The 23536-nt window shown below is 38.4% G+C and overlaps 1 protein-coding gene across 9 annotated transcripts in view; it reads left to right on the top strand.

Annotated features, from left to right (window-relative positions):
* The first annotated feature begins 580 nt into the window (after positions 1 to 580).
* The window catches only part of arhgef1b (Rho guanine nucleotide exchange factor (GEF) 1b), a 42708-nt gene continuing 19752 nt past the window's right edge, over positions 581 to 23536 (top strand). For 5 of the 9 annotated variants that reach the window (XM_035945158.2, XM_055013639.1, XM_035945157.2 and 2 more), the window contains exons 1-7: positions 581 to 664; positions 16109 to 16174; positions 19765 to 19851; positions 19987 to 20100; positions 21927 to 22025; positions 23023 to 23065; positions 23203 to 23308. In XM_035945158.2, the coding sequence (XP_035801051.2) occupies positions 16148 to 16174; positions 19765 to 19851; positions 19987 to 20100; positions 21927 to 22025; positions 23023 to 23065; positions 23203 to 23308 (476 nt within the window). In that variant the 5' untranslated portion in view covers positions 581 to 664; positions 16109 to 16147. Of the gene's footprint in view, positions 665 to 16102; positions 16175 to 19764; positions 19852 to 19986; positions 20101 to 21926; positions 22026 to 23022; positions 23066 to 23202; positions 23309 to 23536 lie in introns of those variants that run through there. The other 4 variants (XM_035945160.2, XM_023263652.3, XM_035945159.2 and 1 more) reach the window with 4 other exon arrangements.

The following is a 23536-nucleotide window of genomic DNA, read 5'->3' as shown; positions in this document are numbered from 1 at the left end:
CGGTAATTGATGCTCTACACATTTGATCTGGGTTGTTTAGGGGCAATTAAAACGCTAATTTAGAAAGAGAAACTCACTTTCTTTTTAATAGTAGCGATGATGAATGAGATTAAGTTTTTACCAGCCTCTCAGTGCACGACTGGTTTATTATGATCAGAATTAGTAAACTGTTGTTCGCTGAGGATAGTCTTGTTCTGATAACCAACAACAAACATGCAAATAACATGCACGGCATTTTTTTTTCTTTTTAAAAATCTCGTACAGATATTCATAAATGTTTTTTTTCCTAAATCTAAACCAGGTATATATGCAAATATAGTGCTGGTTACTGTGGGCTCAGTGGGGACGAGTTACTGTGTAACACAGTGCGGAAACAAGTTGTTTAGATGGATTACCTAAAAAATTTTTTTAAAAAATAGCCAAGCTGTAAAAGACACAAAACAAAAACAAAATAGCGTTATTTCTGCATTATATTGGACCCTTTCAAAATATTAAAAGACAAACTTTCGAATCACCGTGTGCTTCTTTTTTTTTTTTTTTTTTTTTTTTTGATGTGTACTTCCGCGTACAATGTTTTTTGTTTTTTTTTCCCCACTGACACACGGCAACTTTCGAACAGGAAACTCATTAGACGCTTCGCCTGTCGTTTTCTCTGTATTTGCGGGTGAGTACATCATTGAAACATAAATCCGAGTAGCATTTATAAAGCTTGTGGACTTTTATAGTTTTGTCTGCGTTGCTTAAACTCGCCATTGATATTTGCTTTGCAAAAGAGCAATGGCTTATCCCCCCTACAGCCCGAGCAGCAGACGGTAGCGTCCGCGTACAGGAATGCTGTACTCGGCTAGCTGCACGGCATGTCGTCTTTTCTGGATAAAGGTGTTTATTTACCATTTCGCCGAATTCCTGCAGCAGTGGAGCAAAGTCGGGGTCCTTTTCGACAACTTGTTTTATCTGTCAGAGGCGTGAAGCTCAGGATAGTTAGTCATTACAACTTCAGGTAGCAAAGTTGGACCGTATGTAATTTCTGGCAAAGACGACTCGGTTAGCTTTTATCCCACACAACAAATCACTTTAATATTCGCAGGGGGAGTTATGTTGTGTCATGGGCAGTCAGTGAGATATTTATAGCTGGCGACCTTGTGAAATTTTCTTTATTTTTTTAATCTGCTTTAATCTGCTTTGAGAGAATGTGCTTCTAAAAGTTATCAAATGACTCTAATTAGGGGAGTGCAGCTTAAGAATGTGGGGCTGTTTGCATTTGACCTAATAAATGGTCATTTATTATTTCCAGTCATCTCCATGTGATGCTTGGATATACACAACTAGGAGAGCTCTCAGCACTGTGATTAGAGAATTAGCCAGATCAAGCCCTACGTTTTCCTCTCATTTATTTGTCAATACTGTTTTTTGTTTGTTTTGTTTGTTTGTTTTTTGGCTCAACATGAAAGGAGGCCTCATTCTTGCTGCACAATATGAAATGAGTCCCTCCCAGCTCCCCACCCACATTTTTTTCTATACCGCTAATCAGATCAACCTATATAGTGTAGAAGCTTCAGTGCAGACAATGTTCAATAATTAGTGTCTGAAAATAATTGATTAGCCCTGACGACTTTGCTTTGTCAGACAGAGAGCATTGCCTGTGCAGAAAAGGCAAGAGTTTCCTGTGCTCACAGGAAACTGCAATTACTCTACATCTAGTGCGGCAGTCATTACATCCACATAATAGAGTGTGGGTTGTGCATGCCAGTAAACTGTCAAGTTTTTATTTACCACTCATCAAAGAGCAACAGCTTTTTTTTTTACCAGGTTGTCAGGCCAGTTTGTTTTATTCATGCTTATTTTTCTACTTTCATTTTTTTTAGTTTACAAGTGCTGTCAAAGCAAACATACAAATCCAGCAAGTGTTCAAAGCGATTAGGTTTGCTGAATATTAGACGGTGTGTGTTAAGGGCGTTGCAGATGGTGGTTTTGGAGACTGTGACGTGTTCCCAGGCTGCCGCTGCACCCCAGAGGCCCCGTGTGAAGCAGGCCCTACCACTTCCTGTTACGCTCTGTTAGACTAGAGGAGCCCTGCACTTGTCATCTCTCTCTCTCTCCCCACGTTTTACAAGTGCAGGCTTGTCTGGAGCCCAAAGGCTACCTTCTCTTCCTTTTAAAGGAATGTTGGCTATTTAATCTGAGCTGCTGTGCTGCTCTCTCCCTCCCTGTCTCTCACTCTCTATATTGTTATAGGCCTACATAAACTCACCCACATCCACTGTCTCTCAGGGGGTAGGAAGACAAACTCGGGTAGTACTACAGTGAGACGTAACAATCGTCGTTAGCCTCTGTGTGAGATACGCAGCAACTGGAATGACGGGTGATGGCACCCACAGACAAACAGCCAGGGGGTGTCCTAAGGGCCTGGAATTGTGTTGCTTGCTCTGATGGCAACCTAATAATTTACTGTAGCCAGGCTCGGACTTCAAAGGAGCACAGGTATTCTTCTCTGGCTGCAGTGAGTTTGACGAACAGGCAGCACATAATGAGAGACAGAGCAGACTGGGCTGCTCTTCTCTCAGTGGAATCTACTGATTCCTCCTGAAAGAGCTCCATGGGAGAGGTGGAGTGAAGTTACAAATAGACTTAACCCTACCAATAAGTGCTTGGGGTAATGCATGGAAGGCAAATATGCTGTGCTGCGCCTGTGACACAAGTACACCTGAAACCACACCTAATTTCTGCAGGCTTAAGCAAGTAGTACACTGTAATGTGCTGTTAGAGTTGTATGCATGAATAGCTCGTGCCGACATGTGGTATGTGTAGCAGATTTGTTTGTGGTTAACAAGGGATCATCCGATTGTTGGAGTGACTGATTGTCAGATCCAGTAATCATCATTTTTCCAATTATCTACGTGTTTTTTTCTTTTATTTAAATGTAAGAATTTAAAGCTATTTAATGAGTGGGCCAACAAAACAAGCCTCTATTTTCCACATTATATAATCTACAATATTATTCATGTCTTCACTGTCGACTTGAGTCATATTTGTTATATATAAAATAAGCCTAACCTGATCTGCATGATGGAATAACTTGTTTATCGTAGTTAACGTTAGTCTAGCTGTGGGAATCAGCTGCTCAACTCCAGCAGATGCTCACAAATACTGTTGATCAGTCCAGAAAATCTGTGTGTTTATTTCTACCCCTGAAATGTATTTATACTCCAAACAGAGCATCAACAGATCTACATTCATACCTTTAGTTTTGTTGCTGTTGAAAGATTAAATTGATAATATATGATCAGTTAATCAGTTAGTCGCTAGCATCCTGGTCCTGTCCACAGCACAGTCTGGTCAAGAGTAGTAGCCGTTGAACACTGAAGGAGAAATGTTGAACAGCGTCTTTATTAAAATTACTTAGAACATAAATAAAGGCAGTTTAACAAAGCTTTGTGTTTGAGTTTCTACTATTTAAAATTTTGATGGCAAAATTACATTTTTTTTGTGCAAATGTATATTGGTTCCAAATATTGGTCATCGGTCTCCTTAATTGATAATAATTGATATCGGTAACGACCCTGGAAAAAAAACCACAATGTCCAGCCCCGATTATTAACTGGGTTAGCATCAAGCAGACATCCCTATCTGGTTATTGATCTGCAAAGGTTTCGAGCTGAATTTTCAGAGAAGGCTGTGTAGCAAAACATTTTGATGCAAGTAAGTCACACTGAGGTCAGAAACCTCTTTTGAAGAAGAACGTGAAATAAACAGACAAAACAGTGCAAAGACTGACAGCACTAGAGACATTTTGAGGGATGTGCATACAGATGGCAATGGCTGAATTCATTAATTTATCATTAGTGAATTTCTCAATATATTGAGTTAGTGTATAAAAATAGCTTTAGAAAATAATAAAGCATTACAGAGAAGCCCAGTAGTCATCAATACTGACTTCTGCTGTCACTTTTCTGAGTTGAAGAAGTATTTTAAGTCAGACAAAGCATTAATTGATCTTTACATGACTTAATATCAGTTTATTACAAAGCTGAGCCACTGCTCAGTAGTGCTGTTGTATCAGTGTAGTCATACTACAATGACTTTTAAGTCAAAGTGTCTCACACGGGTAGCTCTGAATATTCACCTGCCAGTTTCTGTCCTCTCTTTGCTATCATTCAGTTCTCTGAAGTAAAACTAGATAAGGCTCCCTGCTCACAGTCTGTGTGGCCAGAGTGAGTCATGGGTGTGCAGCAGTGACATCCCCCCACGACTGAATGACCCCATCAGGGTCCAAAACGAATGCGATCTCTGTTCAAGTCTTTATGTGCTCTCGCTCTTAATTGTTCGAGGATTTTGTGCAAGTTGGACTTGGGGTGCTGCATCTTGTTGCTCACGCTCTGAGAAAAGGTAGAAAATGGAAAGCGTTCCATCCATCTGTCTAAGTGTGAGTCAGAGGGACGGCTGGAAAGCTGATGTGACAGTGAGCATACTATTTAGAGAGTGAGGAAGCAGAGAATGAGGTCTTTCATTTGAGAGTCAGAGTGGAAAAAGCTTGACTAGACTCCACAGATGATGTTTACTCTTGAGGAGTGAAAGATTGGGGGGAGGTAGGGGTGAAAAAGGTCCTTTAGTCGAGTGAATGTGTGGAGGCCGTGTTAGTGCTCAGCCCTTTGAAAACAAACAAAAAAAAAGGATGTTGTATTTTTTTTATTGTTATAACTACAGTACTATACTGTTTCTATTCATCCAAAGCTCAGACTTTCCATGGTAATTTTGAATATTTTTATATTTTCTTCACCAGTGTTTTACTGCATCTCAGATATTTGGTGCAGATTCACTTTTATTACCTTTGTTCTGATGATTACAATATCTTTGTCAAGTGGTATCGTCACATACCTACATATTAAGAAAAGTCAACAAAGATAAGAAAAAGTAAAACTGTAGGAGAAGCAAGAGAGCAGGGAGCCTACTTTGAGCTTGGATATATGCATGTGGTAGCTGTTGTACATAGAGACGTAGATCTGATCTTACAAACTTTCCTGTGAAGTGCACTGGCACACAATTAATGTGACATACCCAAAATAATTTGAATACTTCTCCTGATAGATGGAGCCTGTTATTAAAGCTTAATCTATTAGGAGATAAAGCCTTAAAATATGTTAGTGATAACAGTGCTTCTACTTGCTTTAATTTTCATCCTTGATTACTTTGATAATTTTAGAAAGTAGTAAAAAAAAAATAGTTTTCACTGCTTATTTTGTGCAGCCAACAGTCCAAGCCTCTAAATATTTAGTTTAGTATTATATATCACTAAAAAACAGCAAATATTCACATTTTTGATTTTGGATTTTTGGCGTGCTTACCTACAAAGCAGGACATACACTGAGGCTAATTTAGACACTAGGGTCTAACAAGAAAGAAGAATATACAGATATCTCTGCTTCTGCTGCCTCACTTTTTAAATCTTTTTGTCTTGAACTGTCCGTTGACCATGTTACAGAAGGGTGAAGCTGATATTGCAGACACCTCTTTTACCTTGAAAGATATTTGCTTTTAAGTCTTAAATATGAAACCCAGCAGTCCGGTTGTTCAACTTTGAGATAAAACATTGATTGTGGTCAATGCAGATAACTGTGATGAGGACAGAGTTATCCCTTGAGTAGTAATAGATCTATCCTGAGAGAAGGAGAAGAATGTTGCATATCAGGATTGCACACACACACACACACACACACACACACACACACACACACACACTGGCATGAAATGTTTGCAGCATCGTGAACCAAGGTGTGCCCATGTGCGAGTACAGAGTACATTTTTGGGAATGTTTTCCTCAGAAGCTTTGGTTCTGGACAGCCTGAATTCCTTCCAGTAATATTCAGCCAGAGCCTCCGCATTTCAGCTTTGCTTGGTACCATCTTAAAATCTGCTACAAATGAACCCACTGGACATTCTAATGCACATAACATCTGTGAAAATGCTTTTTGGTTTTAGTGATTGCTTCTACACACACATGAAAGCTGTTAGGCCAAGCTGGAGGTTCACTGTGAACCGCTGATCCATGCTAGTCAATTTGCCCTGGCCTATCAGCTGTTTCCATGAAGCCAATGACCTCTATATGGGGATAAGGAGAGAAAAAAAGCATGGGGTTTGGTTTGGCTGGAGGTGGCAATTTGTTGAACTATAACAGTTAAGTGTACTTTAGCTCTAACTAGAGGCAAGAAAATAAAACACGTGTGTGAAGCCTTTCTGAGTAGGCATGACTGTACATATAGAAGAGAGGAGGGTGTATCTTGTTGTATGGGATACCTTGTTTAACATCTTTATAATGTTAACAGACGCTGGGCAGTGTTGTGCTGAAAACTGGGAGGATGGGTCATGTTTAGTATCAGTACAAACCTCTGCGTGTATTTGGCTAAAATCATATGAAGAGCCAGTCGTTGGTTCTCTGGAGCAATGAAAACATGAAAAGGTCATGGCAGTAAAACAACAATGTTGCAACAAGTGCTCTTCAACAGTATGATGCCTGTTGTAAGAGGAATAATGAACAATATGTAAGGTAGAGTGTAGTGAAGTCATGAAAAACCCTGCCTGTGTTTCGCTGGCGCTATTGACCATAATCTTATTTTAGCCGCTACGTAATGGTCGTTAAATTACATAATTGGCCCTTGTCTACTGGCTATGAATGCACCGGCTGTTTCAGAGTGAGTGTACAAGGGCTGCTTTATTTTATATTCAAGGTGGAGGAGATGAAGGTTAAGAGAGAGGAAAGGGAGAAGTACTTAGAAATGAAGCTTGCAGGAAAAAAAAGATGGAAAAGGAGAAAGCATGTGGCAGCAAACCTGAGGAGGAAAATATGTCTGAATGGGCATGTTTTTATACATTCTGCCCAGATGAGCCACTCCCTCTTACATGCATACAGTGATGTCACTTCCTCTGTTCATGTACTCAGCTGCGCAAAACTATTATCAGAATCTCACAATCCACCGTCTCCAATGTTGTTTGCTTACTGTCAGTGCAATGACAAGATTTCTGGGATAACTTTGTGCCCTGTAATGTTTAGACCTCTGTTCTGTTGCCCTTTTATCTCATTGAACTAACATGCAGACAGTCACATTATGCCTTGTTATGTGGAAGTGTCTTTTGTCTGTGAATTGATGACTATAATCTTCAATTCTTCAAGTCGATGTTTATAGAATAATTTAAAATGCTTTTGTTGCCTGGTGGTCTTATCTGTTCAGTCGTATTTTAAGGGATTACTCCACCAATAGTGTTTTTTAAAGTTGAACAGTTTTGAGAGATTATTTTAACAGATAATTGTCAATGTTAACGCAGTAGATGTTGAGAATTGCTGACTTTCTGTTACTAATATGGGTCAAATGACAACAGCAGATTTATATGAAACATCATTCTTCCCAAAGATATTTCCTTATCTTGTGTTTTGATGAAGGTGGTTGACTGTTAACGAACACAGCGGTCTAAAATCCCACACGTGTTCAGTTAATTTGAGACTTTGTAATGGTGAAATGTGAAAGTCATTGCGTATGACTGACATAATTTTCCTCATCAATAAACAGTTCAGGGACCCCTCGTGCTATATGGATAGGGGCTTTGTCGTCCAGTCTTGTTTGTACTTGTTTTCTAATTATTCTTTATTATATAATAGTCTTTTAGCACAGTTGTAAGGATATGCTACCCTACGTTTCACTAGGTCAAATAAGACTGATTCTTTAAATTGTTACTTCATGTTTTTAGACATATCTCATAGTTTGGGAACACTCATCTCACGCTCACTTTATTACACTAATTAAAGTTCAGCATTTACACGTCACACATGTCCTGCTCGAACCCTTTTCGTCACCCTCCAGTGCATAAACTCACCCATTCTATGCACGTACATTTAGGCTATGCTTTCTTTTTTGTACACATGTACACCTTTCAGTTATGTAACCACTACATTGTGATCACAGCCTGCATGCTAAATATAAAGATATGTACACACCATGCATGCTCTATAGTCAAAGATGCCTTCAGGTGTCTTTACACTGAGATGCTGGCAACTCTGCTGCAGTTAAAATCATTTGGTCAAGGTTGAAAGAATGTAATGCGTGTGCCTGAAGCAGATGTGTAGCTTGTAAGCTTTCAGATGTAGGTCGGTGCTCAGTCCGCAGTTGCTGCCTTGTTCTTTATTTCCTGTTACAGCGTGTCCCTTCTTTTAATTTCTTTTCCACGCCACACTCCATCTCCTCCACCACATCCTTTCTTACGAGCCTCATTGCTTTTATTTTCTGTGTTGCTGTAGGGTTATTATAGGATAGTTATCGCTAGCACCGTGAGGCTTACAAGTATTAGAAGAGCTAGAAATGCATTTTATTGCAATTTAAGATGACAAAAATCAGGCAAATTTTTGTTAGCTTTGTTATGTCTGTGCATTTTGCTGTAATTTTTTTTCCATTGTTGCATCAATTGTTTTAGCAAGCTTATAAAATGTGTGGCATCCAAAAACGTGTACCTAAACCTTGTACTAGTAAGTCATCCTCTACTGTTCACACTCATCCCTTCACGAGCTCTGTTCCTCAATTGTCAGTTTCGTTTATGCTGTGCGGTAACGTCCTTTTCTGGTTCCCATGTGAACTTGAAGATGAGTGGCACAGGAGGCTTGTTTGATGTAGTTTTGTCTGTCATGTTTCTTACGGAAACACTTGTGGCCTCCTGTTTTTTCAGATTTTCTCGCTCTCTTTGTCGTCTCCTTCTGTGTCTGTATTGCTTTCTCTCTCTTCTCATCTGATAGGTCACACAGGAAACGGCTCTGATAGCTTCCTGAGGAAATTACACCCACTTCCTGTCTGTATGCCTCCCCATTTGCCACCTTCCCCAGTTTTCTTTTTTTCTTATCTGTACTCAGGGAGCAGCTGCTGAAGGAGTGGAGGAGCAGTAGTGCTAGTAGGAATCCCCCAGTCACACTAATGAGACTGTGGCTTGATGAGCAAGCCAGATAAACAGCGGTACAAACACAGCAAGCTATACCCATTAGCCGCTCCGCTATTTTTGGACGCTGCCCTCATAGCATATAGACAGGACACAGCCTATTGTGAGCAAGTATAAGAAGACAAAAGTGACCTATGCTTAGACAATGGATTCTGTGGCCAAGTGCACCCAGTAATTGCATAGGATTCTAATTTTAGTGTTTTTAGTAGTTTTCTCTCAGTATTTTTGCCGATGATTTGTTATTCACCTGCCTACATGTGAGCAGCAGCAAAATAGCCTTCACAACTGCTTTATGTAACACAAAATTATGCGTGCCACAGTTTGAATTATAGAGCATTCCACTGCAATCAAGTTCATCTATTTAAGAAGGATTGACAAATTGACAAAAAAAATCATTAGTTGCATCCTAGTCTCACTTTGTAACTGTTGTTTTATTACTATGGTTTTTCAGAGAATCTAATTAATCAAATTAGTTTTTGGCCTCAAAAATGGCAGAAATGTGGATCAGAGTTTCCTCAAATGTCTTGTTTTGTCCAAAGATCTTTAGTTTACTGTCAGAGGAAAGAAGCTAGAAAATATTCACCTTTAGGAAGCTGCAATCAGATAGTTTGGTCAGTTCTTACTTATAAAATGACTCAAAGTGATTAAGAAAGTTTTTGCTACTAAACTAAACCAGTGGGTTACTGGAGCAGCGACTCACCGGACTACTGGTTCTAACTGTGTGGGGAAGCTGGGTGAAGGATTCTGGGAGTTGTAGTCCAGACTGGAGCTGCTGTCTGGCGACACTTTAACGCTTCTGTTCTGAAAGACAAAAGAATCACCTTGTTTAGAACGTTTTAGAACCTAGATCCAGGGGCCTCAGCGATTTTTTAAAAAAAAATACACAAGTAGACATTATTCACAGTTTTGGCCTGTTTTTTGTCTGTTTTGTGAATTTTAAAATGGTAAATTAAGATTTATTTTTGTCTAATCTGACAGCATACATTTTTTTTTTTTTACAGTCGATGTAAATGAATACTTTTTTAAAAAATGACTGACCATTTATTAATTCTGAATATGCGTGTATTTTCTTTCAATTAGCGTCAAATATCTGTTAAAAAAACACTATTCTTGCTGAACTGAATGCAGTAAAACAATTTAATTTTTAGAGTCAAACATTGAAAAAGAACAAATTATTGATTTTAATGCAAACTTAATTCACAGTTTTTACCTTTACTTCACAGTTAACACGTTAATCATTTCTTTCCCTGATTTTCTTGATTTTATCTGTAATTTAACAACAATGTTTAAATAAATTCCACCTAAAACTGTTTAAAAAGTTCGTTTTTAGAATTTGCGTGAGTAATGAAGCAGCTCATCAGGCAGCAAACGGAAAAATGACTCCTCACCCTCGCCATCTTCATCTTCCTCCTTAATCCTCGTTGAGTCCTAAAAAACATAAATCACAACCTGAAAACATCTTGATTAATCTGATTACTGAACTGCAGTACTGGGCAAAAACTGGGGGTTTTTTGGACTCTGTGTCAAATTAGATATTTATCTTTGAAAACTAAATTGAGTTAGAAGAAAGTTTCCCAGTGTTTCCATTGTACTTTGGTGCTCACTGTAGCATCATTTTAATGTTTTAGAAGAGCTAACGGCTAGTGCGAGATGCTAATGGCTAGCACGAAAAGTGACAAGAAAAGTTTAAAATAAGATTACCTTTGTTATATATTTTATCCCTGATGTATTTATTTGCAGATAATAAAACATTTGAATTTGTTTTTGGATGAGAACATTCTTTTCTTTAAAGATTTTTTTTTAAATTTTCATGTAAAACTGACATTTAACAGATTTAAAATCAGTAAAATTATTAAAATATTCTGTAATTATATTCACATTTTGGATAAGGGCTGATTTTGGTCAAAAAAATTGTAATTGAAAATAGAAAATAATGTTTTTATGACAACTTTTTTTTGTTTTTTGATGAGCACATTTTTGTCTTTAAGGTCTTGAATGCGATTTCTTTATTTTCATGGAAGCAAACTGACATTTAACAGGTTTCAAATCAACAAAAACAAAACATATTTGGTATTTAGAATCAGGACTGATTTTGGTGAAAATATTAGTCATTAAAAGTAGAAATAATGTGACTACAAAACATTTTTATTGTGCGTTTTTTGACAAGAACGTTTTTGTCTTTAAGGTCCTGAATGCGATTTTCTGTTGTTTTTTTTTTTTTTTAAGAACAGATAATAAATAATAAAAATAATAATAAAGCACCAAAACACAGATTTTCTACTATAGAATTTTCAACTCATTATATTGAAAATAATATTTTTTGTTTTTTTTCGTCCTCATTAAAACAACTGTAGCATCATGTGAACAGAAATGACATTAAATGGTTCTAATTCTAAGAAAACTGAATTAATATTTGGTAATTTGGACATGGAATGCTGTAGATTAGAAGAATAAAGTTCTTAAAAGTGAAATATATTATTTAAATATAACATTGTTTTGACGTAGATGTTTTTGTCTTGAAGGACCTCAGTGTAAAAAAACAATGTTAAATAAAAATGTACATGAGCAGGTATGTGATTTACTGCAGCCAGTGGTTCAGGATTGGGATTGAAAATGAGTTGAAAATAATGTATTACATTAAAATTTTTATTATATTATCATGACATTTAAATAATGTTTTTTTTCTTTCAATTAAAGTTAAGCAATTAAAATGATAAGATAAAAATATGAATATAGAAATACATTCATTAAATATTGTGTTTAGATGGTGTTTCATGGGTTCAGTCAGAGTTCCTCTGACAGTGAACACCAGTGAGAGATATAGAGGAAGCCGGGCCAACTGACGGTCCTAGGGGAGGAAGAGCTGTTAGAACCCAGAGAGGAACGTTCTCAGGGGATCTTGGTTGTCGTTCTTTGGTTCCTCTACCTGGACAGGTGAAAGGAACCCATTAGCATCCTCGAACACCTCGTCCTCTGGTGGATCTTCCTTCAGCTTCTGTGCCTGAAGAGTTGGAAGAAACCCACTGGTGTCCTCAAACACATCGTCTTGTGGATCTTCTAATTGTTCCTCAACCTGGACAGGTGGAAGTAACTCGTTTGCATTCTCAAACACCTCATCTTCTTGTGGACCTTCTACGTGGAGTCCCTGACTGACATCTTCTTTGGGCTTTGCTGAGGTCAGCTGTTGGACCATCAGTTTCAGTTCCTTCTGCTCCTTGAGGAGGGACATCTCCCTCTCAGCAGCTGCCTGTTGCATGAGGTCAGAGCTCTCTTGCATCTTCTGTACAGCTTTCAGAATTTTTATCTGCTCACTGTGCATGTCCTGGGGTGAAGCCTTCAGCATCTGGAGCTGATTCCTTGATTCGGTTGGGAAATATGTCATTTATCAAGTACATTGTGACAAATAATGAGTTGAACAGCACAGACACCTCCACGGTTCCACTTTGTAACAAATGACGGGGAAAAAAAGCCTGTTATCCAAGACTGTCTTTTTTCCAGGGTGAACCCTTCTGCATCTCCCACAATGCTTTTCAATTTTAATATGAAATGAGGCAGCCAGCATGTTAAGAATTAACAGTATATTAAAGAATTAACAATATCCACTTGTACAAGCAGTTGGCATTTACTAGCACTTATGCAAAACATGCTGACCTCGACAACCTAGCTGTAATCCAGTTTGCTTATAGTTATCTTTACTAGTTGGGCCCGTTGTTGATTTGAAGAGTTGTGTCTCTGAGATTGACATTGTTAAGAACAAACGTGGACTAACTCATAAGAATTACTTTACTTCAATGTATTACTTTTGAACAAATTTGTGCAGAGCTGTTCATGATACCAGCCATTTGTGAACTCCAGTTTGCTTCTGTTGAGGAATTAAACCAGCTGTTTTTTCTGCAGGTAAAAGCCAGCAACTGTCATTCCTCACATCGAGTTTTGATTTGCTTTTATCGTGCATGGAGCAAAAGAGCTGGGCACAGTCAGGTCCGTTGTCCACAAGGAGGGAGTTGTTGTGCTGCGTGCAGTTCTACGACAACAGATAAATATGTGGCAGTCACTGCTGATATTGTGTCGCTACAAATACATAAATGAAAGGGTAACACTTCAATTATCTCAGTGTGCCAAAGTAGAATCCATGAAGGCTTTCTTGACCTCCACACTGCCTTACTACCACTAGGAGGCCACAAAATCACAAGTTCTGAAATTCTACACCTCGTCTAAAATAATTGCTTCGCTCCTGGGTGTAAAACAGCAGATGAGTTTTGCTACCCTCTCTGGTGGAAATACCAAAGCTTATTTCACCTCGGCTGATTCAATGATTGGTGTGTTTGGGTGTGGTCAGAAATGAGTTGCATTTACATATAACCACACTGGTAGAGATGATTACACTGCAACAAGTAAAAAATGTAACCACTGTTGGTTAGTGCAAACAAGAGTACAGGGGTAATAATCTTCTCCTCGAGTCACAAATGTGTTTTGTTTAGTGTTGCATCTCTGAGATGTTTGACGTTCACTGTGCCGTATGATGTATGTGCCGAGTTTGACACTCGAAGGCTTCTTTTTATTTTTTTACATTCAGCTACTGAAAAAGGAAAGAACCGGGGTCACATTACACATCTGACTTTAACGTGAATATTAAGCAGGATTTTGTGACTTAATGAGTTTGGAAGCCAGTCCTGCTTCAATATGCAACTTGCTCAAGTGTGATTTGAAAACTGGAACCCTCTGGTGCACATTTACTGAGACTGGAAATTTCAGTGCAGGAGTCCAGCGGTTAAACATTAAATTAAAAAGGATTTGTGTATTCATGGTTTCTGGGTTTTTCGATGAGTGTGAAGCCACAAAGGTAGTTTTAAGAATCTTAAACTATGTAACATATCAGACACTAAGAATTATTCAGAGCACAAGATTTAATCGTTTAAGACATGTCAGAGCATATTGGCTTTTGCACAGCATATATTTATCTCTCCTCTTTATAACATTTATTGTATTTATTTCATCATTAGAGTTATTCACTGATCAGCCCCAGCATTGAAACCGCCTTACTAATATTGTGTAGATGCCCTTTGTGTTGCCAAACAACTCTGACCTATTGAGACATGGAACTTTGGAGGTTCCATGTCTGTTCCAGTCGCCTGATTGGTGAGTCATAGACTTGTACAGCCTTCCTGTACACTAAACAAGTACAGACGATGGCTTTATCAATTGTTAATGATGACTCCCATCCTCTATGGGGTGAATTGCAGCTTCTTCCCTCTGGACGGAGGTTTTTAGTCCCGAGGTGCAGAACAAAGCGTTATAAAAACAGCTTTGTTCCCGTCGCTGTCACTGAGCTCAATAAGAAGTAGTGACATTGCACTTTATTTTATTGTATTTATTTATCCTATTTCTTAGCTCTATTTATTATTGTGACTTTTAAATTTTATGTTCTTATCCTGGTTTTTATCCCGGAGATTACTTTTATTTCCCTAAGGGTTTTTTATTGTGCTTTGTTGTGTTTTGTTTTCATTTATCTTGAGCTTATCTTTTTACTAGGGCTGGGACTTTAACGCGTTAATTTCGATTTATTAATTACAGCCGAAATAACGTGTTAAATAGATTAAAGCATTTAAGCATTTTCTCAGTTCCCTAATTTGTGGCACACCAGTAACACTGATGAACACTCCAGCCCAGTAAGCGGCGGTAATGAACCTAAAGTCTGTCTGCAGCATATGGTCTATGGTCTGCAGTGAAGAAGATACACAGGAGTGACGTCAGCGCACAAGAAGGTTTGGTGAACAGTGAAGGAAGATGAGACTCATTGTGCTTTTTGGGCAAAGTTTTGTTTTAAAAATCTTTCTGATGGCAGCTCGGATAAAAGCCTGGTTGTTTGCAAATTGTGCAAAGAGTTTTCTGATCACTGCGTCACTTCAAGTCGACGGCATCACCTCAATGGAAAACATGTTGCTGTTAGCATCAGAGCTAACATTAGCAATGACAGTCCTGCTAACGGTGTACCCATCCCATAATAGATCACTTTAGAAGACACTGAAAGTGCTTTAGTTTATAAAAAGTCATAAAATGTTGAATATAATCGCTATAATTGCATTTTGAGTTTGCAGTGATCTGTGAATGTAGTAGATGAAAAATGCAGATAAATAGAAATGAAACAAACATTTTTGTGGTTCAATTTTTTTAAAGTAAAAACCACAAAAATGTCTGTCTTTTAATAACTATAAAGTTTTTATGAAAAAATATTTTTCTTTATAAATAAAAATTTGTGTTCCTAAAAAAAGAAACATCAAAATGACAGTATTTATCAGACCCAGAAACTATGAAAACAGAATAAATCTGTGGATTTTCAACTTTTTGAAGGTTCTTGAATTACTTATGCTTTTGTTATGTGCCATACAATGGAAAAAACAAACTAAATCCAGACTTTAAATCATCCAAATCACCTTTTTTCTATATGTCCCATTTTAAAATTGTATTAATTTTATAAATTTTAAATTCTAAACACGTATGTCTTTTCATTGATTCAACTATCAACCAAAATTTATTTGAATTGAAAATAAATACTTATTGTGTCAAATATTGCTGTTTGACAAAAATGCAATTAATTGCTATTAATTACAAAGCCTGTAATTAATCAGATTAATTGTTTTAATCGCATCCCACCACTACTTTTTACGTATCCTTGCTGCTATATTGGTGAATGATGGACCACTGAGCACTTTTTTGTCTTGTCTCTCGATCAAGTACCTGCCTGTCAGGTTCAGTGTGTGTTTTGTAATGGAATGCAAAATGTAATCATTTTTTCAACAAATCTGCCCACGGGTATAAATAAAGTATCCTTGCACCGTTAAACCTTGAACCTTGTTCTGTGCCTTCTTGGACCAAGACATTTTTCCTCCACCGGTCAGTGGTTTTACTGTTGTAGCCAATCAGATAAATGTCTGTGCTTTGGAGATTCTTTGTGTGCACCCAAATGCTGGATGAATTTTGCACATAGGTTTGGTCTATAAAAAAAAAAAAACTCACCTGCTTCTCTCACCTCATTACATGCTGTGCTGACTGTGGTATTACACTACTATTTAACCTCGTCCTGATTCATTAAACTTACCACACTTTCTTTCTGATAATCAGCATCATGTGATTGCAGGAACTTGATTGACAGGTGTGGGCCCCCCTGGTTTTCGGTATGGACGCTGAAGATGCTCACTTTGGGGTGAGGTCACATTATGACTCCTCCTCTCTTCTTGGTCAGAGGGGTTTCAGTGAAATGGCTAATTGTTTAAACGGTTTCACAATGGATGTGGGCTTTGCAAGAGCTGATGTAACACTTTCTCAGTTATTATTAGGATGCAGTGTAACCTTAGTGACCTGGTGGAAATATGAAATGCTAAAGTATGTCACTACTTTAAGCGAATAGGCAGGTGCTGCTTTTTGATTGCTCATGTACAGAATTAGGCCTCGGCCTGGTCAGAGGTGGAGAGGAATGCTCTTGTAAAGGCCAGTTGTCATTGAACACACACATGGAAGTACACCGACAGCTCACTACAATCACAGAGGAATGGCCCCCTCCCACATACGTGCTCAGTCTTAACTCACACACACACACAAAGGCACGTACGCTTGATGGCTATCATTAGATTGATGCCACCTGACACTTAGTTAGTACTGGAATGTGTTGGGAGGGAGGGGTTGGGGGGCAGCTGCTGATTTTCAGGAGCACCAGAGCTGTATCTCTGCACTTCTGGGACGCTCTGTTCGAATGCTGTATGCTCATGGTCTTCTCGTCCACCCCTGGCCATGGCTGTGTCAGCCATTAAAGACCCTCACAGTGGAGAGCTTATGCCAGCTTTCATATAATGGAGGTGAGGAGAAGAGGGTCTGGTTACTGTTGAAACTCAGACTGTCTCCATCTGTTGTCTGAACTGTGCCATATGCTGGAATGCACCACTTGGCTCCTTCTGGATAGCGCAGGCTCCCAGTCCTGCCCTTCTGTAACCACGTGCTCTTTAAATCCGGAGTGGAAATGACCTTCGCTACTTCCCTCTGAGAAACCCCAGTTAGCCTTCCCCTGCCTACACCAATTTATCTCTCTCAGAATGATCATGTATTACAGTTACTTTGAAATCAACCAAGACATAACAAAAACAAAGGATTGGCTACAGCAATAGCTGTAATGAGGGGACTGAAATGCTGAGAAGTGCTGTATTGTGGCAGCAGTCAGCTTTCCATAAGGTTTAAAAGGACTTGTTCTGCTTTTCCATCACAATCAAAATGTAGCAGTTAGCTGGGAAGAATGCAGAAATCATTCACTGTCACTGTCCTCATGTTAGAAACTACAATTGCCAATTGATTCATTGATTAAACATTATTTATTCGCAGCAATTTCCAGATAAAATTTCAGGTTCCAAACTTGGAGAATTTGTTGCCCTTTTTTATTGCATTATCTTAAATGGAAAATTGAGAATGCTGGCCAGATATAACAAAGCATGTAACAACATCATCTTGCACTTAGATTATTGTGAATGACACTGTTGAGGTGTTTTTTTTTTTTTTTACATGTTTTATAGACCAAACAATTAATGAGTTCGTAAGGAAAATAACTGCAGAGCAATTGCTGAAGAAAATAATTATTATTTGCAGCCATGCAATGATATTTCAAACAGTGGACTCTTCCTGTGGATCAAGTCCGGCAGGTGACAAAAGGATGAACCTGAAATAAAATGGAGCAAATAGTACATGCAGAATTATCAGTAGAGAGTAAAGATTTAGAGCAATAAAAGTTTTTGTCTGAATTAATGGTCTTAGAGTAGAAGGTGCACTTAGCTGTATAGATTCTAAAGTCATTCATTTACAAAATAGGTGTGACTACATACCCAAATAAATCTAATCTTTCATTATGAACATCTACAGAGTGTTGAAACTAGAAGTGAATACAAGTGACCGACATTACGCACGATTTCTGTGCTTTTCCCAGTTAAAACAATGCACCTATCATTTAAACTTTAAAATGTGTAGGAAAATGCTTGAAGTTTTCAGTTGCGCTGTAAGAATGAGAGCATTTTATCTTTCCACCAGGAAATTGGTTTTGGCAGCATTGTTCAGTTATAGCTGTTACTGCCATGGTGACATAACAACTTGGTCATTGTCTTGGTAAAGTGGCTGCGGTGGATTCATTTTGATAAGGTGTCGGTGGCTGGGTTTGTGCGTGTATAAAAGAGGAGGTGTGACTCTGTGTGTTTGATTGTGTTTGTGTATGTCCATGCAGATGTGTGTCCATGGCCCTGACTGGCCTGTGTCTCTGTTTAGCTAACCCCTCCTACGCATGTTGCTCCAACACTGGCCTTTCTCAACTCGCAGCCTACTGGATATGGCCATGAATGAACACATTCTCTCACTCTCTGTTTGTCTCCCAGTTTCCCTCTATCGCTCTGTATCCTGAAACTGGACAGAAAAGACTCACTGGTTGTTTATAGTCTTGACTCTGGCATAGGTGTAGTGAGAGACTGCAGCCTGAGGATCTCAAGTTATGTGAAGCTTTTTATCATCATCATCATTTACCCAACCCTGCAGTAAACGATGATCTCAAGGACTAATTTACAAAATTAATATGAAACCTGAATAATATAGATGCACTAGAATTTATCAAAATCTTTACAATACTGACGTGTTTGATGAAATCTTCTTTCCAAAGGTTTCTTCTACAGTTTTAGTTATACATTTGTCTGTCATTACTTGGATTCAGACTTGCACCTCTTCAGCTCTACATAAACTCTGTTCCCTGTGCTCACCTAGTAGCGTACATTGTAGCTTTTTGATGTGTGTTTGTGTGTGCATTTGGGTGTTCCCTGGTGGCGGCTCTGGGTCTGTGGCCTTTAGTGGACTGGATACAAGGACTATGTCTTGTTTGTGTGTTTTGGGGAAGAGGAAATGGTGTGGGTTGTATGGGGTGGGGGTAAATTCATCACCCGCTCTGATGCATTTTTTCCCCAAACACGGATTTCTAAGGCAAGAGTTGGCATAAACCTTTAATTTCGGATTAGTTGCATTTTTAGACTTGGAGCGTTTTATGTCATGGTATTTAGGAGAGCCTGTTGCTGAGTGTTTTACTGAACCCAATACACGTCTCGAAAAACAGTCCCAGAGGCAAAATATGGCCAAACTTCAGAGACGGGTCAAATTGAAAATGCTATTTTGCGATGCAAGTTTAACACTGAATTATTCCCTTGAGTTCAGCATCTAACCTAAATGTTTTAGTGTCGCCTAGGGGAAGAGGAATTTAGTATTTCATAGAACACCCCCATCTTGTTGAAATCCTCAAAACTAAACTTTTAACCTTTGCTTCATCATTTGTTTATTATGACTCATTATCTAATTCTAATTTCCCAGTAGACTTGTGATTTATTTTTTAAATGCACTGCTTGAATTGAATTGTCATTCTACACATCGTTAGTTCTCTCTGCAAAAAAGACAATAAAAGAATCGCTTACATGTCTTTGACTTGCTTTATTTATTAGGAATGCGATGCTACTTAACATAAAGCTTTTTGTTATTCAAGGACCACAAGCATTATGACACATCAGGCCCGTCTCTCCAGGAGACTGGATTGGAAACGGGGACATTTCCCATCTTTCTGCGTGATGTTATTTTACACTGGGAAAGTTCACTGTGTCCAAACTCTAATCTGGCTTTATGTCTGGCTCTGCTCAGTGGGGGATCAGGACGTCAAAGAGATGGCCTACCAGTTCAAAGTATAGCACATAATGGTTGCTAATTGTCTTGTTATTTTCCCCTCTCTCTCCACAGCAGGGTGCGTTTGGTGCTCACTGCTCTAACCCAGCTATGAGCATCATCGGGGCCGAGGATGAAGATTTTGAGAATGATCTGAATGATGTGAGTGAACAAAAGAGCGGCGTATGACCGCTGAATCGAAAGCCATCACTGCCTCTCAGCTTAATTTTGTTTTGTCATTGTCCTTGATTCTTTCTCCTTTTATTCTTGTCTCTGTTTATTCTTTATCTGACTCAGGTGATGGATGACCAGTCCCCGCACTTCAACAGCATAGAGGTGTTGAAGGAGCGGCCGACCCACCTGCTGGTCTTCATGCAACATGTCATTCTGCAGTTTGACCCTGCTCCCTTGGTAAGAATTACAGTGCTCATAATGCTACATTCTCTTTTGTACAGGATGTGTTTCAGCACTGTATTTCACTCATCCATCTCATACATGTCTGACAGAAGAGATGTGCATCTGTTTTAATCAATACAGATATCTTAACAGGCTCTGTAAAGGCTTGCATCTTACTTGCTCATGTAAGTGTGAGCTAAATGGCCATTTTCGGCTTCTGGATTGCTCTCAACTGTTGTCTGTGTAGATACAGAGTTGTTTCGTGTTTATTTGGATGCCATTGCCGAAACAACTCCTCACCTACATTGGTTTAGGTTGAGTGTTGTTCAGTTAGATAGTTTACAAGACATAAATCAGTGACAATTTTGATAGCAATGCTCCTCATATAGAAATACCAAACACTGCAGGCGTGTTTATTTTCTGTCGGTTGCTTCTTTCATACCACAAAAGATTGTTGCAAAATCTTTTTTTTCTTGACAATGATAATTATAGGCTCTAGCCATATTGTGTATGTCATTTTTTTCCTTTATTTTAAAAGAAAACATTTATTTTGCCTGTATCTTACAGTGTTAGTACAAATGCAGACAGGAAATGAAGAGATACAGATATTTTCACTCAGTTAATTAATAATCTGTTGATTATTATCTTGATTAATAGAGGATGGAAATCTTGATTGTTTGAGTGTGGCAGACTATTTGTCCAATTTTGGCATGAAAAGTAAATTTTGTTACCCTAGAAGAAACATTCCCCTTATTGTTGTTATCTTCTGTGTCCTTATTTTCTTGCCACCATCAATATGGGCTGTGATAATATTTTTTCACAAACTTAGATGTAAGGAAATGGCAGTTCCACTTGTCGACAGAGTTCATTCGAGTTGGCAAAATGACCAGTCAGACAGGTTCTAAAGAAATGGCATAAAGAAAAAGCCTGGAACCAACTAGCTTTATGATATTGAAATTATCACAGGGTCCTCAAAACAAATGCTTATTAACAGACAATTTACAAATTTAACACAAATGATAAGTCACTTTACATATAAAGAGTCAGTATTGCACCTGGTATGTATGATTTAATCATAAAATCCAAACTGCAATAACATCACAAGACAACTTAGGCTACCTTAAATTGTGTGAAACACATGATACAACATGTATAGTATTCAGTATGACGTAGTGTGGAATCAAAGTGTTTTTAGACAAGACAGCATGCTTGGAGGCTTCTACCCATTTGTGTGTGGGTATGGCTATGTGTGTGACAGTGGTGTCCTAAAGCATGCCTGTCATGTCCCCTTTATTCTGCATGCAGACACTGTGACCCACCCAGGTACTGTTACAGCCACAACGCCCTCTCTTTGTCACACTCCCTGCTTTTCCTCTGATTTTTCACAGCATCAATAGTGTAGCATGTTTACAATAGCACGTATTATCGTGCATGGTGTTTATAAATCTGCATCTGTGGTTTGAATCAGTAGCTGCTTTTGGTTTGGTGTGTGTCAGATTCTCTGCATGGTAATCAATTATTACAGTGTGTTTTTTTTATGTATTTATTTTTTGACAGTGGCTATTGTATAAGATATTGCCATTAAGTTTGAAATATTTAATTCGTCTCTGTGGTTTGAGGACTGACTTCTAAGGGTAATTGAAAGTAAAATAAACTTTTTACAATGTATGGCATGCCAGTATATGATATGATTGTGTTACTTTTAGTAGTAATGATAGTTAATTAGTAATAGTCAGTCAACTGTGTGCAAAAAAATGGAATGGAAACTTTGCAACGCATCACAATGTCACTCTGAAAGCTGCTGAAATCCACTGATATTCTGTCTTCCTTTTCTCTCTCAGCTGTGTTACCTCCATGCTGACCTCTTCAGGAGCCTCAGTGCCAAAGAGACCAAGAAACAGTTTGTGGAGTTCTACAATACCTTTTTGGACAAGGGTGCAGTAAGTAACAAATGATCCTATATTTCAGTGTATGAAATACAAGAAGATACAGTTGGAAAGCTACCTAATTGTTACAAACTGAAAAAGGGTAAACATCGTTATGCACTTTATCTACTCTAGTGAACTTAGAAATATGATTCAGTTTTCTTAAATGGATTAACTAAGGTTCTATCCGCTCTGTGTTTTGTCTTAACGCCTGTGTCGTATTTGAAGAAGAAAGAGAACAGTTCCTTTTCTTGCTGGGTACAACTATTTGGCTCTATCAAGGCCTCCGCTGCACTGTTTAGATCTGTTACATTGTTGTGATTACTTTAGCTGATGCAGATGTGATGCATTTGACTTCAATTCATTTTATTTATTTATTTTTTTACTGCTCAGCTGTAGTCTATCAGCTGGACTCATGAGAGAAGATTGTATTGTGTGCACATGGTTTGTTTGCAAGTGCATGGTTGTGTTTGCTTTGTCTGTGCAGCAGCTCAGTATCTGCCTGTCTATTTCCATCACTTCTCCCCACACACCTGGCCCTTGTCACCTCACTGTTACATTTCCTCCTCAGAGCTCATGCACTGTACATGTCTATCAACTCATCTGCTTCATGTAGCTCTGTCTGTTTGTCCATCCGTCCGTCCGTCCCATCCCACAGCTTCCTGTCAGGATCATGAGAAAGCTCTTTAGTAGGCAGTCATCTTCTCTCAGTCTGTCTTTTTTTCCTTTTCTTTTTTTAATCTCAGCTCTATGGTGAACTTATTGACGTAACATTGACCCCTGTGGTCGTTTTCATGTCGGAGCAGACCTTATAACTCCCATTTGGAATATGTTTCTTTTTGGGGGTTTTTCTTCTTTTAATTTCTAGTGTTAAAATGACCCCTTGTGGTGATAAGTAGCTATTGCAGCATACGTTTTTTTTCTCAGGGCCACTCAAATATCTCGCATATGATCTATATAATATTTTTATTTCTCTCATTGTATATATTTTGTCCTTTGCTTTACATTGCAGATTCTCAGAGTGACAATACCACCTTCAATATCATATGAATTGGGTAAGTTATTTTCCACACGTGTTTGGATTATAAATGATTATCTGTTCTTTGCCTTCTATACAAACCTCAGTCCTGGTCGGTGTGTTACTCTCTATTTTTGGACTTTTCACTCACTCTTCTTTTTTCCCTTCTCCAAGACCGGACCCGTCCAGATCTGTTCTCAGAAGAGACCCAAAGGCGTTTTGCTCAGGAGGTTCAGAACCTGCAGACTGTTGAAGTGGCAAAACAGTTGGAGGATTTCAGGTGAGATTAATCCATTCTCAACTCTACTCACACAGTATAGGGCAATCTTTATTAAACCACAAGTATTTAATGTGTAAATCCACAATAAATATGCCACAGCATTATCACAACATTGACCTTTGCAATTAAAAGGACTAATGACTTGATGTGTTGAAGACCTTATACTTCAAACTGTGATTGCTTTATATACAGTATAGTAAAGTGTACTCTGTTTTATAGAATGTACAA

The sequence above is a fragment of the Amphiprion ocellaris genome, chromosome 9, assembly GCF_022539595.1.
Source record: "Amphiprion ocellaris isolate individual 3 ecotype Okinawa chromosome 9, ASM2253959v1, whole genome shotgun sequence".
NCBI lineage: Eukaryota > Metazoa > Chordata > Actinopteri > Pomacentridae > Amphiprion > Amphiprion ocellaris.
The sequence above is the reverse complement of the archived record's forward strand: the minus strand, read 5'-3'. Positions and strand labels throughout refer to the sequence as shown.